This window comes from Primulina tabacum, chromosome 15, assembly GCF_025594145.1.
Source record: "Primulina tabacum isolate GXHZ01 chromosome 15, ASM2559414v2, whole genome shotgun sequence".
Taxonomy (NCBI): domain Eukaryota; kingdom Viridiplantae; phylum Streptophyta; class Magnoliopsida; order Lamiales; family Gesneriaceae; genus Primulina; species Primulina tabacum.
Genome location: NC_134564.1, coordinates 32,157,465 through 32,172,870, shown reverse-complemented (window position 1 = coordinate 32,172,870; position 15,406 = coordinate 32,157,465). Strand labels below are relative to the sequence as shown.

At 36.7% G+C, this 15,406-nt stretch overlaps 2 protein-coding genes across 3 annotated transcripts; one reads left to right on the top strand and one right to left on the bottom strand.

Moving 5' to 3' along the window:
• Window positions 1-1,778: 1,778 nt before the first annotated feature.
• On the bottom strand, window positions 1,779-3,845 carry LOC142527543 (transcription termination factor MTERF4, chloroplastic). The gene has a single exon (XM_075632380.1). The coding sequence runs from the start codon at window positions 3,606-3,608 to the stop codon at window positions 2,106-2,108; it is 1,503 nt and encodes a 500-aa protein (XP_075488495.1). The 5' UTR covers window positions 3,609-3,845; the 3' UTR covers window positions 1,779-2,105.
• Window positions 3,846-8,092: 4,247 nt separating this feature from the next.
• Window positions 8,093-14,462, top strand: LOC142526867 (serine/threonine-protein kinase BSK2-like). Of its 2 annotated transcripts, none has more exons than XM_075631502.1 (10): window positions 8,093-8,373; window positions 8,947-9,167; window positions 9,738-9,873; window positions 10,076-10,209; window positions 10,509-10,618; window positions 11,880-11,961; window positions 12,129-12,317; window positions 12,705-12,863; window positions 13,204-13,317; window positions 13,875-14,462. In XM_075631502.1, exons 1-10 carry the CDS (start codon window positions 8,292-8,294, stop codon window positions 14,124-14,126), a joined length of 1,479 nt encoding a protein of 492 aa, XP_075487617.1. In that variant the 5' UTR covers window positions 8,093-8,291; the 3' UTR covers window positions 14,127-14,462. The 2 variants fall into 2 exon arrangements, with proteins under 2 accessions (XP_075487617.1, XP_075487616.1); XM_075631501.1 differs by having other exon boundaries at window positions 8,095-8,373; window positions 10,509-10,614; window positions 11,876-11,961.
• The last annotated feature ends 944 nt before the right edge of the window (window positions 14,463-15,406 follow it).

The following is a 15,406-nucleotide window of genomic DNA, read 5'->3' as shown; positions in this document are numbered from 1 at the left end:
CTTATTATTCCTAAAGAAAAAATGAAATATGTGATCATAAGTAAACTATGTATAAATTATAAAATTTATTTTATTAACATTTACTATGTGTATTCAAAAACAACGCCAATAAGTTTTATAAGGCGTCCTATTATAAGATGTGTACTTCCTTTAGAATTGGTTTAAGTCTTTCCATTACGAGACATTTTATATACCATGTATCATGAACTTTGTAATATAGAAGAAAATTATCACATTAACTAATGTGTAATAATTAAATTTTTGTACAAATTGGAGAATAATATTATTTACTTCTCGAGTCATGAAAGAAAGATTTCAAACTTAACGTCTCATTGTTCTCATTGTTTCTATATGTAGGTAGTTCATAACAGCATACAAATTAAGTTTAAAACATTTCTGATTATTGAGGGTAATTTAATGTCTATTTGAAACCTTTTTGAATCTCTTTTCTAATTTTATTGTGCTCTTTTATTTAAATTTTAAGAAGACAGTTCGAGAGATACAATATACATATAGTTTTAAAAGAAAACTATTATATATTAACTCTTTCAAATTAATGTAATCTCGAAATAACATGCATTTTGGATCAAACATTTATGATTACTAAATGTTAATTTAACATCTATGAGAAAACCTTGTTTAAGTGGTAACTTTTAATACTCAACAATTTTTTTAAGAAAAATTAAATAAATTAATTAAATATTGTATTTTCTTTTTTAATAAGTAATTTGGGCTGAACTTTCCTGTTTTGGCAAAAAATTTATATATATATATATATATTATTATTATTATGTGACGATCTCACGGATCTGTATTTATTAAACAAATCAATATTTTTTATATTTGCAATTAAAATAATATTTTGACATAAAAAATAATATGTTGATGGAGGACCCAAATAAAAAACCCGTCTTACAAAATTAAATTATGTTATCGTTTCGCAAGAGTTTGTGCAGCATACAATATTAAGTATTATTTTAAATTTTTTTTAGAAAACATTTTTAAACAAATAATATTAATGAACCTGATTCTTTTCAATAACATATATCCGAAAAAAATCAAATATTTTATCGCTGTATATATATTATACACGATTAAGCATTTTTCAAGCTTTTGAAATCATAAAAATAATCTAAATTAAATATTAATGCAGCTGACAGGTAGAAAGCAAAGATAAATCAGCTGCATTTATAAATGTCGCGGTTTTTCTGATTAGTTGAGCTGTCTCTCAGGTTATTCACTTACGGAATGGACTTCCATCTCAGTCCAACTACATTTTCAAGATACTATTTAATTCCAAGGCCCTACATTTTTAATTTGAAACCAACCCAGTATATCATATTCCAAGGCACTGTCATCTTCTTTGTCTATTTACTTCTGCATATGTAAGAAAATCGAACCAGACCTTAAAAATAATTTTTTTCTTTATTTTGATTACTTTTACATTGCTTATTATTCTGATCCGCCTTAAGCAGAAGGAATGAACCAGTTGTTAATTGGATTTTAAATTTGGGCTGAAATTTAGTTTTAGAACCAGTACAAATCTCTTGATACCGTGTAATCCGCCTAGCGACGCCTAGCCACCGCCTAAATGGCCTAGGCTCTAGATGCTAGTCTGGGTTCCGACTAACGCCTAGCGAATTTTAGAATCATGTTAATAAATATAAATGATTCAAATTGATGTAAACGGAACCAGAATATGCATCCTCTGAGAAAACCTAGTATGTTATGAAGAAAACAATACACCCTTGCAAAGGATTCAGCCTCCAGAACAAAAATAAGGAAATAGAAGCAGAAATAAGAGCAGAAGCATAAAATCCTAGAACCACCTTACACAAGCTTCGTGAATAGTCTACAAATACACGAAACAGCATAGCTCTGCAATCAATTCGAGCTAGCATAACACTAATGTATCTCTTGAACCAAACAAAACAAAATGGTAACAGAAGATAAATTAAGAACTGATTGCACATATCATGTTGATACATGCTAAAGATAGGACGTATTAACAGCGAGCAACAGTAAACTTAATGTATCTCTAATGCTATGACCATATTAGAGGTGATGTAAGCAAAAAAAGAAATGCTGAATCAAATTAAATATTGCTACAAAGAAACAGTGCGTCTATAGAGAATTTCATCTTCACTGTCAGCCTCTTCTTCTGATACAATCTCACTTCCTGAAAGCTCTAACTTGCCACCCATAAAAAAGGTTGGACCCGTGCTCTCTGCATCTATATATTCTCCTTGTAATCTCTCTTCAAACCTCTGATCACTACAGTTAAGGAACCAAGCCAAAGAACATCTAATCCCCTTGCTCTGTAATCTCTGGTACCTTGGTTTAATCCTTGATTCTAAGCTGTAAGTCAAGTATTCAGGAAACTCGACAAGCTCTTTCACTGGCCTTCCTATTTCAGTCTTGTAATAATAATAACTGTTTTTCATAAGGCCGATTTGTAGAGCAACTAATTGAGGGCACTTTATGACCATTTTTGCTACATCATCGGGAGAAATACCCCGTCCAATAAGAAATTCTACAGGTTTCATAATCACCTTTTGGTTAAGGCTAACTATCTGCGGCATTTTCTCCACCACTAGAGCAAATCCATCAGGACTGATCTTGAGCTTCAAATTGAAAAAGTATTGTTGTGATGATAATTTTGCTTTCAAAGGGAGTCCAATAATTTGTGGATATTGTGCAATAATTGAAGGAAGTGCTTCTCTCCGAACACCAAAACTCATCAAACAATCAATGTTTGGTTTCACAGTTTCTTCAAGATTATAACCAAGAATATATGCCCGCTTCTCAAACATTCTTGCCAAAACCTTCTTCGGTAAACCCAACGAGACTAAATACTCGACAAGTGGTTTTATCATTGTCCCGACTCGCATCCCCAAGATATATGGATACTGAGTCACCATTGGTCCGATATCCCGAGGGTTAACCCCTATACTAACCAAATAAGCAACCGAAGTACTCATCGTTCCTTCAAGCTTGAAACCTAAAAGTTCTGGATATTTCATCAATACATACCCGATATCTTGTTTTTCCACATCAAGCCCACGTAAACACCTAATAACTGGAGCAAGCTCCACCACTACACTAGCATGTAAGCATTGAGGATAATTTTTCACAAACTCGCCCATTCTTCCCCTAGGAATCCCAATCTTTTCCAAGTATCCCAACACCGGAATGATGTTCTTACGCACACTGCAACCTAGCATTAACGGGTATTCATTAAAGTCATCGATAGTGAGGCCTATTTTCTGCAAAAATTCGACTCTCTCGCGCATTACCTCGACCGTGGAGGGCAATTCAAGTCCCTCCAATTCATCTGGGATTATCCCTATAGATTTCAAGTAGTCGCAAACAATAACCCTTGACACTAACTTCTCCTTCCGGCCTTGAATTACTCCCCACGTGACCGTGGGCATTTCATATTCAGGAAATTTCGATGAATTCGTCGAATAGGGTTTTTGAAGCGATTCTTCAAAACATGCGACCGGGAAATTTTGGAGGTGTTTCAAGAATGCTATCAGAATCGGATTTTCCGAGGCTACTCGAACTACGGCTTTCAATTTTTGGACTTTCCTCACAAGCATGGCCATTTTCAGCAAATTTAACTCAAAATGAAGACAGATAGATTAATATATTCTCAAAAATTCTGGGTACATGCCCATACATAAGCGGGAAAACTAATCTCCGAAAATCTGTGAATTCATCGGACACATTTGTGCATAATAGAGAAGGTGTTACCTGAATTCGAAGGAGTAGATGCCAAACATGGCCATGAAATGGGGGTTTGGAGGAGAGGAGAAAACAGAAAAGAGAAGAGGGGCAAATAGGTCAAAAGGTTTTCGAACTTATATCCCATACCAATAATAACAAGGAACCGAAATCGGTAAATCCGGTCCATTTAATTTTAAAAGCAAAATAACAAGAGACCGGCCGGTCCTTTTAATTAAATATATTACTTTGAATGGCGGTCCTTGCGGTTTTTTATTTGCAATCACAGTTTTTTATTTGCAATCACAGCTCTTGCCGATCGAACAAAACTATTCAATAACTGAACCGATATAACATTTTTTTACCAACCAAATCGATAAATTTATATAAGTAAAATCGAACCGATATAAAACCGAACTCAACCCAAATATACGATTTTTTTTTTTGAAATGTAATGTCAGAAGAATTATGATACCATCTAAGCTAAAAATTATATTGAAATTTCAATATTTTTAATTTATTATATACATTGATACCCTCGAGATAGCCCGGGTTGTGCCCGAGTCATGGACGATTCTTGTGCCCGGGACATGGACGACCCAGGATACTGGATGGATGGCCAGAATCAGGACAAGTCGGCAGGAAGGGTTCATCAGGAGCCGGGCGGGTGAATGCCCGGGACGTCTCCTCCCCGGGCCACTGACGCCCGGGTTCTCGTTCAAGCTCCCGGGAACTTTCTACCCGGGCCACTTCGATATGAGCACCGCACTCGAGTATACTAGCAGAATAGGATGTGGACGACTGTCCCATCTCTGACACCAGGCTGATGGGTTGACAAAATCAGATGGGCTGGATGTGACCAGTATGAGATTTGACATGTCAGAATATAGGGTGTGCTCAGCCGTCCTACTATAATTAGTAGGTAGCACGGAGAACGAGGTCATCATTACTTCTCCTACTATAAATATCAGGTTCTCTCTTTATATTTACATTCATTCATTCACACCAATATCACAACCATCACTTGGTTACATTGGTTCTTGGCTTGAATCATTCACTGACTTAAGCATCGGAGTGGCCACGCCGGATACCCCTCCGGCGCCCATTTACGTGGTTACCTTCTTGAGTGCAGGAAATCCTCTCCGCCCGGGAAAGAAGCTTCTGGTTCAGATATCTACATTGCTCTTATTTTTTCATTATTTTGATAGCAGATCCGGTGGAGCACCCGACCCGGCTCGTTCATTTCGCCCGGATCGCATCATTGGCACCGTCTATGGGAAATTGAGCTCAAGACGTAGATATGATTTTCATTCAAAAATAAGCCCAACTCTGCTTGGCAAACATACAAGTCCGACAAGCTCGACACTCAGATCTTATATGTGGATTTCATATGGGTTCAAAGCTCAGCAGCTATCCCGGATTGGCATGAAGAGCATTTTCTATGCACTCAGTAGCATACAGCTATATTAGTCACCTAATTTAGCTCAACCAGAGAAATTTTACTCTACCGAAATTGAATTCGTATTCAATATTTTCAGGTTAGTGATTTGATTTTTAATAAAACTAATATAACAGGAGGAACAAAAAAGTTAAAAGCCCGGGAGGTATGAGGCCCCGGCATCCTATTTAAAGCCCGGGAGGTATGAGGCTCCGGCATCCTATTTAAAGTCCGAAAGATATGAGGTCCCGGCACATTCTTGGAAGCCCGGGAGATATGAGGCCCCGACACATTCTCTTAAGCCCGGGAGCTATAAGGCCCCGGCACATTCTTGAAAGTCCGGGAGATATGAAGGCCAGGGCTCCGCACCCTTGTTATCTATTAATTCCAGGGATCCGTACCCTGGCTCGGGGCTTCATACCTCGACCATTTATGAAGGCCAGGGCTCCGCACCCTGATTATCTATTAAGTCCAGGGATCCGTACCATGGCTCGGGGATCCGTACCTCGACCATTCATGAAGGCCAGGGCTCCGCACCCTGGTTATCTATTAAGTCTAGGGATCCTTACCCTGACTCGGGGCTCCGTACCTCGACCATTCATGAAGGCCAGGGCTCCGCACCCTGGTTATCTATTAAGTCCAGGGATCCGTACCCTGGCTCGGGGCTCCGTACCTCGACCATTCATGAAGGCCAGGGCTCCGCACCCTGGTTATCTATTAAGTCCAGGGATCCGTACCCTGGCTCGGGGCTCCGTACCTCGACCATTCATGAAGGTCAGGGATCCACACCCTGGTTATCTATTAAGTCCAAGGATCCGTACCCTGGCTCGTGGCTCCGTACCTCGACCATTCATGAAGGTCATGGCTCCGCACCCTGGTTATCTATTAAGTCCAGGGATCCGTACCCTGGCTCGGGGCTCCGTACCTCGACCATTCATGAAGGTCAGGGCTCCGCACCCTGGTTATCTATTAAGTCCAGGGATCCGTACCCTGGCTTGGGCTCTGTACCTCGACCATTAATGAAGCCCAGGGCTCCGCACCCTGGTTATCTATTAAGTCCAGGGATCCGTATCCTGGCTCGGGGCTCCGTACCTTGACCATTTATGAAGGCCAGGGCTTTGCACCCTGGTTATCTATTAAGTCCAGGGACCCGTACCCTGGCCTAGTGATCCGTACCCTGGCTCGGGGCTCCGCACTTCGATCATTCTTCATGCTCGGGACACGTAAGTTCCCGGCACCTCATCCCATCTCTAGGATACATGAAGCCCCCGATGCTTTTACAGACAAACTAAATATTTTCCATGATCGGACACACAAGACTAATCGGCACAGCGAGTATGACTCTAGCCCGACTATTTAAGGAGATAGTTATGAAACCCTCGGAATAGCCCGGGTTGTGCCCGAGTCATGGACGATTCTTGTGTCCTGGGGCATGGACGACCTATGATACTGTATGGATAGCCAGAATCAGGACAAGTCGGCAGGAAGGGTTCATCAGGAGCCGGCAAGTGAATGCCCGGGACGTCTCCTCCTCGGGCCACCGGACGCCCGGGCTCTCGTTCAAGCTCCCGGGAACTTTCTACCCAGGCCACCTCGATATGAGCACCGCACTAGAGTATTCTATCAGAATAGGATGTGGGCGACTGTCCCATCTCTGACACCAGACCGATGGGTTGACAAAATCAGATGGGCTGGATGTGACCAGTATGAGATTCGACATGTCAGAATATATGGTGTGCTCAGCCGTCCTACTATAATTAGTAGGTAGCACGGAGAACGAGTTCATAATTACTTCTCCTACTATAAATATCAGGTTACATTGGTTCTTGGCTTGAATCATTCACTGACTTAAGAATCGGAGTGGCCACGCCGGACACTCCTCTGGCGCCCATTCACGTGGTTACCTTCTTGAGTGCAGGAAATCCTCTCCGCCCTGGAAAGAAGCTTCTGGTTCAGATATCTACATTGCTCTTATTTCCTTCATCATTTTGATAGCAGATCCGGTGGAGCACCCGACCCGGCTCATTCATTTCGCCTGGATCGCATCATACATATATATGGTTAGTATTTGCGAAGATTTTTTCGTAATTTCAATATGTTTTTCATGAAAAATTGAAAATTGTATAAATTAGCTCTAAAGAAACTACTCGGAAACTGTGTGCGCACGTTATTTCCCATAATTAAAAATAAATCTATATAAAATATTAAATTTTTATATTAAAAAGTATATGGTAAATTAATGTAGAATAATATGTATTACATACATGGATTTGTGTATACTCTGGAATTAGGTAAAAACTTGTGTAGACGATCTCATGAATCCTATTTTGTGAGACATATATCTTATTTGGGTCAAGAGACGTACTTTTAGATGGATCTCTTATTTGAATAATATTAATTTTTATTGTAAATATCGGTAGAGTTGACCCGTCTCACAGATAAAGATTCGTGAGACCGTCTCACAAGAGACGTACTCTTAAAATTAATTTGAATAATATACACATACAACTATATTATCCCTGATTTTTTATGGATCTATAATATATCATACTAAATAAAAATAATAATGTATCAAATATTTAGAGTAACTATCTTGACCATTTTAACAAATGAACAAGACTACATCTTTGTTTTATCAATAAAAATCATTATAAAATTTAAAATAGTTAAATAATTTGTTAATCATAATCAATAAAATAAAAGAATAAAAATAATTAATTAAATTTAAAATATATGTGAATTACACATTACACATGTTTAGCAAAGAAATTATAAAAATGTAATAATAATTTTTTCAATAAATAAAAACTAATTTTTTTTATTATAGTTTGCTTATAATTAAATAATTAGACAGTGTAAGATATTAACATCTTGGCAGTGTCATCACGTGGCAATGATCCACTTATCAGGTGACACCAAGTCCCACTCTCCCTGCCTTCTGTGCTCCCAATGTTCCAAATTCCAGTCATCCATCACACTCACACACACTTGAGTCTCTCTGCTTTCATAATTCATAAACATTGTTTCTGTAAACCCGTCAAGATTCTTGCTCTGAAATTGTGGGGGGATACGTATCATACACGCAGACGCGCGTGCCAGAGTGTGTGTGAATGTGAGCGGGCTGAAGATGGGCTGTTTGCAGTCCAAAACTGCCAATGTCCGCTCCCCTGATCAGGAATCTTCACAACCCGACTCAAAACCGGATCTGGGTATTCTTTATTTTTCTTTGTTTTGTTCTTCTCAGCAGTCTGTTTTGATTGGATTTTTGGTGTGTGTATTTATGTGGTTCAAGAGATTATGTTGATTCCCACATTGTTAGTTATTAGTGAGTAATGATTTTACTAGCGTACAAGGTTTTTGCATCGTAATTGATTTGGCATATCTCGTATCAGTTACAGCTAGTTTGTGTGGAAATTGGGTCTAAACTTATATTTTGTTTCTGGGGGAGATTTGCAGAAATGGGTGAATGCTATAATATACATAGAGATGCTAGTCTTGCAGGAGAAAAAAGATAAGGATTTTGAGCAGACTCATTTGTGTGACTGACCCATGCCTACTTGCTTAGAGTCACGTTCAACATTTGTTTCAGTTTGGAACTCATAAAATCACATTCGTTCCTTTTTGAATTCATTCTCCTTGACATAAGTTTCTGCATGATAGGTTTGCAGTTATAGTTTGTTTGGCATGTACACAAAATTTGTTGCTTAATGTCCTACTGTTTACATGTATTAAAACTGGAGGATATACGGGTTCTTGTATGATCTTTAAATGTGTTTTTGAAGGGAATGGTGACCCAGTGGATCAAGATCAAGTCCCTGCATTCAAGGAATTTGGGCTTGCAGAACTTCGTGCAGCAACAAATGGATTCATCAGCGAGCTGATAGTTTCCGAGAGTGGGGAGAAGGCACCTAACATTGTCTATAGGGGGAAACTTCGAAGTAATCAGCTTGTTGCTATTAAGCGCTTCTCGAAGCAGTCTTGGCCTGATGCTCAGCAGTTTGTGGTGAGTTCTCTTCATCTTAAGGAGGTTAATCTCTTCTTTTATTCACGTCTGCGTAATGTTTATTCCCGAGTTCTTTAAGATGGTCTGAAAGTAGGTCTTTGGTAATTTGACAGTTTGACTTGATGTCTCGTATTGTTAGATTATTTTGTCACCTTATCAGTAATAAATTAGTATCAATTATACTATTTTCAGTTGCATATTGCGTTATGATGGTTGTAAATTTTTATGGGTGGAATTATTTTGAGTTATTGAAATTTATTGATTTTTGTTATAGGTACCTCCCAAAAAATGGATTTGTGGTCCCGTTTTTATCTATTGGGACTGAATAACTTATTTGTTATCTAATATGGTTTAATTTTCATTATAGATTTGTCTGTTTTGGAAGCATACTTTGCAGTTCTATGCAATCAATTTAAACCAGTTATCTTCAACAGCCGAGCTCTATTTGACTAAACCACTTGATTGTTTATAATGACAATTATGTTTATGGAAATCTGTTTTCGGGAATATTTTGGTAGACTTTGAAATCACATTGTCAATAATGATGCTCTTGATCTGATTCATTTCCAGGTAGAAGCTGCTGAAGTTGGCAAGGTTAGACATAAGAGATTAGTGAACTTGATTGGTTGTTGTGCAGAAGGGGATGAACGCCTGTTAGTTGCCGAATATATGCCCAATGATACACTTTCAAAGCATCTCTTTCACTGTATGATTATGTTTTTTCTCTTGACTGATATGCTTCTGAACGTCAATTTCTATTTCTATTATTTCATTTCACGACTTATTCTCAGTTAGCTGATCCCCCTGTTTGGACATGATGCCACTCTATTTCGAAGACATTTTACCAAAACACAGTTTTTTGATTTCTTTTGCTGTCTCTTACTGTGTTCTTACATGTTTGGTTGTAGGGGATAAACAGCCTTTGCCATGGGAAATGCGTTTGAGAGTTGCATATCACATAGGACAAGCTCTTGACCACTGCAATTCTGAAAATCGCAAAATCTATCACGACTTAAATGCTTACAGAGTTCTTTTTGATGAGGTCAGGTAGCTTGAAATGAATATTCTTTCTCATTATTGCCATTTTCTACTCTTCCTTTGGTATCTCTTTCTGCAGTTATGAAGCATGGGAAAACGTAAAGGATATGTTTTATCTCTCAATTCTGGAACATGAACTTCTTCGTGGATGTTAAACTCTCTGATACTCCCTTAGGTGTCATTTTACTTGAGATGCACAAACTGTCTAAATTGTCATAGAAACATAAAGAATATGCTCTATCAATTGATACCGAATAATAGGCATCGAGATTTACAAGGCTGATTGGATTAGTTTATGTACAGGATGGTGACCCTCGACTATCCAGTTTTGGCTTGATGAAAAACAATAGGGATGGAAAGAGTTATAGCACCAATTTAGCTTACACTCCTCCTGAATTTTTGCGTACAGGTAAGTTCATGTGTGGTGCATCCCTTGCAGCTATGCCCCATCATTTAAGTTCTGTTTAGCGTAATTGTTAAGTTTCATTCTTGTATGTATTCTACATGACTCAAACCAAGACTTTCGTTCTAGTGAACCAGGTCCTGCACCACTTGTATAATTGGTTTACAACTAGTTTGTTGAATATAGAATGCACATCCATGGGATTTTAATTTGAGAATCTTTACTCTTCATGCACTGTTATTTGTGTGTAGAGCTGCGGCCTAGATTTCCAATTGAAACTAAGTTGAAAAGAAAAACTGAAAATGACAACTGTTTTTGCCTGAAATTCTCTCCCATTTTCATCTAGTTCTTTTTCTCACATCTGAATATATAAAGGCATATGTCTAAAGTCTATCTGAATTCCATTTTTTAGCTCGGCAGATTATCTACCTGCATGTTTGTAGACAATCTTCTTCCATCTCACAGTAGGATTATTCCTCATGTTTTCATGATATAGATTATGTCTGTGTATAGACTCTTACAAATAAGGGTGAAAATTCCTAGCCAACCAATTCCCTCCATAAGTTTTTTTTTTTTTTTTTGTGTTTTTGACATTTGAGGAATTCTGAGAGAAATATAAGAAGACTGTTGCTCTCATACATCTTTATCGTGAAGATTGACTTCCATTTGATTGAGTGCTTAATCATAGGCATAACATGAAATTTGTACATTTCCTTTTGATACTAATGGATGCAAGTTACTGTGCCTTCCCTATCTTGACCGGTCTGAAAGATTGCATGTCTATACTTGCTAGAGAAAGCAGTATATAGTCTTTTCATATAGTTGTCATAGTTTATTGCCCTTTTCAGTTGAGTTATTCTTGTAAGGACCTCGGCAATCAAAACTGTATCTCGTGACATCTTCTGCAAACTTTGTTGGTTCTGTACGTTGTGCACTTTTTCTATTTTTGGTGTCTTGAAGTACCATATTCAGATTTCAGCCATTGCCCAATTTGAAAATTTATTCACTTATATGTCTTATGCTCTTAAGCTAATTCAACTTTTGAACTTTTCGACCTGATATCATTTCTACATGTGTTTGAACTCCATACTGTTTTGTTTCCATTTGGTTCTTATCAATTATCAAATCTTGCAATGTTCGTCTTCTAATTGACTTCTCTTTGCAGAGTATAAATTATAATAATCATGCATACTTGGTAAATTACCATAACCCTTGTTCAAATTTTTGATAATTAAACAATCTATTTCATTTCTTTGTACCTTTTCAGGGAGGGTGATCCCAGAGAGTGTCATATATAGCTACGGAACCGTTCTTCTGGACCTTCTGAGTGGAAAGCATATTCCACCTAGCCATGTATTCGTTCTTCCCTTACTAAGAGTGCTAATGTTTTGGTTACTTGCGTGATAAAAAATGAGCAATTGGCCTTATTATATATATTGTTAATATTTCAATATATGAAAGTAAACTTATGTGCAAGTTCTTTTAATGAGTCTCTAGAAATTGAATGTCTGTTTTTCCAGGCATTGGATTTGATTAGAAGAAAAAATGTTCTGATGCTGATGGACTCGTCTCTGGAAGGACAGTATGCTAATGAAGATGCTACTGCGTTGGTTGAACTTGCCTCAAAGTGCCTCCTGTATGAGGCCAGAGAAAGGCCTGATTTCAAGTTTGTTCTTACGGCTGCTGCGCCTCTTCAAAAGCAAAAAGTGGTAAAGCTGGCCATTTTTTCATCTGTCATTACATGGAGAAGAATTGTTAGAAATGAGGGGAAAAAAGTTCTGGAATCATAGTTGATATTATTAAGATTATATCATATTTTTATATGATTTTATTGTTAGGGAAGCTCTTTTGTTATATGCATTCAATATATTTTTCTCTTTGTAAAGAGGTGAATTTATATTCTAAACTAAGATAGAGTAATAAAGTTTTAGCCCTTTGATCACTGGTGTATGTTTTCTTGGGCAATTCGCGTAAATACTCTTGTAATGAGTTCTCTTCATTGTAATTCTACCGTTTTAAATTTCAACTGGGAGCAGCTACTGAGCTTAATGTACGAGATTGACTTACAAAGATAATGTTTTTCTCTGCTGTTCTAGGTTGCATCACATATACTAATGGGTTTAACAAGAACCCCTGTGGTTCTCCCGACAATGTTTTCTCCGCTTGGAAAGGCTTGCGCGAGGATTGACCTTACCGCTGTTCATGACATCTTGCTCAAAACAGGCTATAAAGATGAAGAGGGTGCAGACATTGAGGTCAGCTTATCTTCCCGCTCTATTTTTGTTGGGAACTAATAATTTTCGATTTTGTGGCGCTACAATTGAAAAATGGTGTGTGGACCTCTTTTATGGTTTAAAAAAATTAATTGGTATCATGATCGTCAACTATAATTTTTGTGGTATGATAACAATAAGTTCTACACACATGATTAAAACAAATTAAAGTCATCTTATGTTTCTCAATGTAAGTCGGCACACTCTCATGTTTGTATAGGTGTCTCTTTTGAATACATGTTTTTGTTATCTATTCCCGTTTACTGTTTGTGAGAGGAAATTTTGTATCATGCACGCTTACTTTATGTTGTAATTGGTGAAGCTTTCTTTCCAAGAATGGACACAACAAGTTCAGGATATGCTAAATACGAAGAAATTTGGCGATATTGCATTCAGGGACAAAGATTTCAAGAATGCAATTGACTACTACTCCAAGGTTTCTCTTTTTTTTCTTCTTCTCATTTATTTGGTTTGATGGTGTAGCCTTCTTTCTGCAGGAGACTTCATAAATTCCTCCAAATATTCAGTTTTTAAACCGAAGCTAAGCATCATGTATAGTTTGCAAACGAAGAGTCTGAACTCACTGGTCAGTTTTTCAGTGTTCATCTATTAGCATCCCAAATGCAGTGGTTAAAAGTTCTTTCGAGGGTTAATACCTGATAATACATTTCATAAGCGGTTCATTCTAATGTTTCTGTTAGAAATTAAAGAACAATATATTTAACATAATCTGATTGTTGGTTAGTTATAGGAAAATTTCCTACCATATTTATCCTAAAAACTAATATATATTTTTTCACGTATAGAAATATCAAACAAATAAGAATTGATAGAGTTTCAATACTTTGGCCATCGTGTCATGATCCAAGTTCTTTATGATTGAACCACGTAAAATTCTGTATGAATTGTTTTCTATCCTCACTATATTTTTACAGCTTTAAAGTTCTGCAGAACTCTGACCTGTAACCGTTTCAACTGATCATCTATCCACAGCTAGTATCAATGATGTCTGTTCCATCTGGCACGGTTTTTGTGAGGCGGGCGTTTTCCTACTTGATGGTAGGCCAACCTGAACTAGCATTGAGAGACGCTATGCAGGCTCAAGTTTGCTTGCCTGAGTGGCCTACAGCCTTTTACATGCAAGCTCTGGCCCTTTCTAAGCTCGGAATGGAGACTGATGCTGAAGACATGCTCAACGATGGAGCCTGGTTCGAAACTAAGAAGCAAAATATTTGGCGTAGGTAAACTACTACGCTGCAGTATTCTCAGAAAGCTGGTTTTCTTGCTGCTGAAGGATTTAGATTCTTCGATGCAACTTGCAAGACTGGACCGACGAATCGAGTATCAGATTGTTGGACTGGTTGTTGCTGAGTTTGATGAGATGTTACGGTTTGATGATGGTATTTCTTGTAGTTAAGTAGGTTCGTACAAAGAAATGAATAAATCACTTTTTAGGCCAAAAGTTGTGGAAAGTTGAATTCATTACTTGTGAATTATGATTGCACATTGGGCATCAAAGTAGTGTGATTTGGGAATCCTAAATATATTCATAAAAGTTACATTCCATTTTAATTCGGACAAGTTTTGAACTAAGTAGTTTGACTGAAATTAATATGGTCACACTACATAATTAAAAATATGAAATTCTTGTTATAAACATAGATAATTATTTTTATTTACTTAGATTTAAAAAAGTTGTGATCTAGATAAATGTAGAAAGCTAAGATCCGTAAATATTTGTATTATGTTATTTTTCTCTATAAATAAAGTGATTGAGTTCAATGAAATTTTTGGTGAGTATGAACTCAAGAATTTTTTCTCTTATCGTATGAATTATGTCTATCTATATCTCTTTTCTTTTATGATTTATATTTGTTATATAACAATCAAGAACCGATGAAAACAACTTAAATTTAGAAAATGTGTTTTAATCTGTGAAAGTCATCATGTTATCCTCCATATGTTAAGTGGGTTTCATTAGAGGTGTCAATTCGGATGTGTCAAGTGGATACATGGCACTATTATAAAATTGTCCAACCTAAAAACTCTTGATCTGAACCTGACTCGAGCTGATTTTTATTTTTTAAAAATAATTAATTAAAAATTCAAAAAAATAATAATATTTTTTTAACACATAATAACAAAACATGTGCAGTATATTATTTAAATTTGAAAATCGAATCATAGAAAATTAAAAATATATCTACTAAATCAAATAAATAATTTTTTTTAAAAAAAATGCACAAAATAATATTAAATAATGAAAATTTTATGATATTAATCTACAATAATTTTTTTAAAAACATATATAATATATAAAAATGTGGACAATATTTATTATTTTTTAAACAAATAAATAAATTTCTGATCAGCCTGAATTTACCCGAACCCGATTACTTTTTCGGATCATATATCGAGTTCAACTTAGTCTGACTCGAAATCCGATAACCTCCAACTCAAACTTTATTTTTTTTGGGATCGGGTTAGCGAGTCAGCTTCTATTTTAACACCCTTACTTTTATTAC

Coding starts and splice junctions, on each gene's coding strand:
- LOC142527543 (XM_075632380.1), bottom strand. CDS start 3,608: ATGGCCATGCTTGTGAGGAAAGTCCAAAAATTGAAAGCCGTAGTTCGA.
- LOC142526867 (XM_075631502.1), top strand. CDS start 8,292: ATGGGCTGTTTGCAGTCCAAAACTGCCAATGTCCGCTCCCCTGATCAG. Junction 10,619..11,879: donor GAATTTTTGCGTACAGGTAA/GTTCATGTGTGG, acceptor CTTTTCAGGGAG/GGTGATCCCAGAGAGTGTCA. Junction 11,962..12,128: donor AGCATATTCCACCTAGCCAT/GTATTCGTTCTT, acceptor CTGTTTTTCCAG/GCATTGGATTTGATTAGAAG.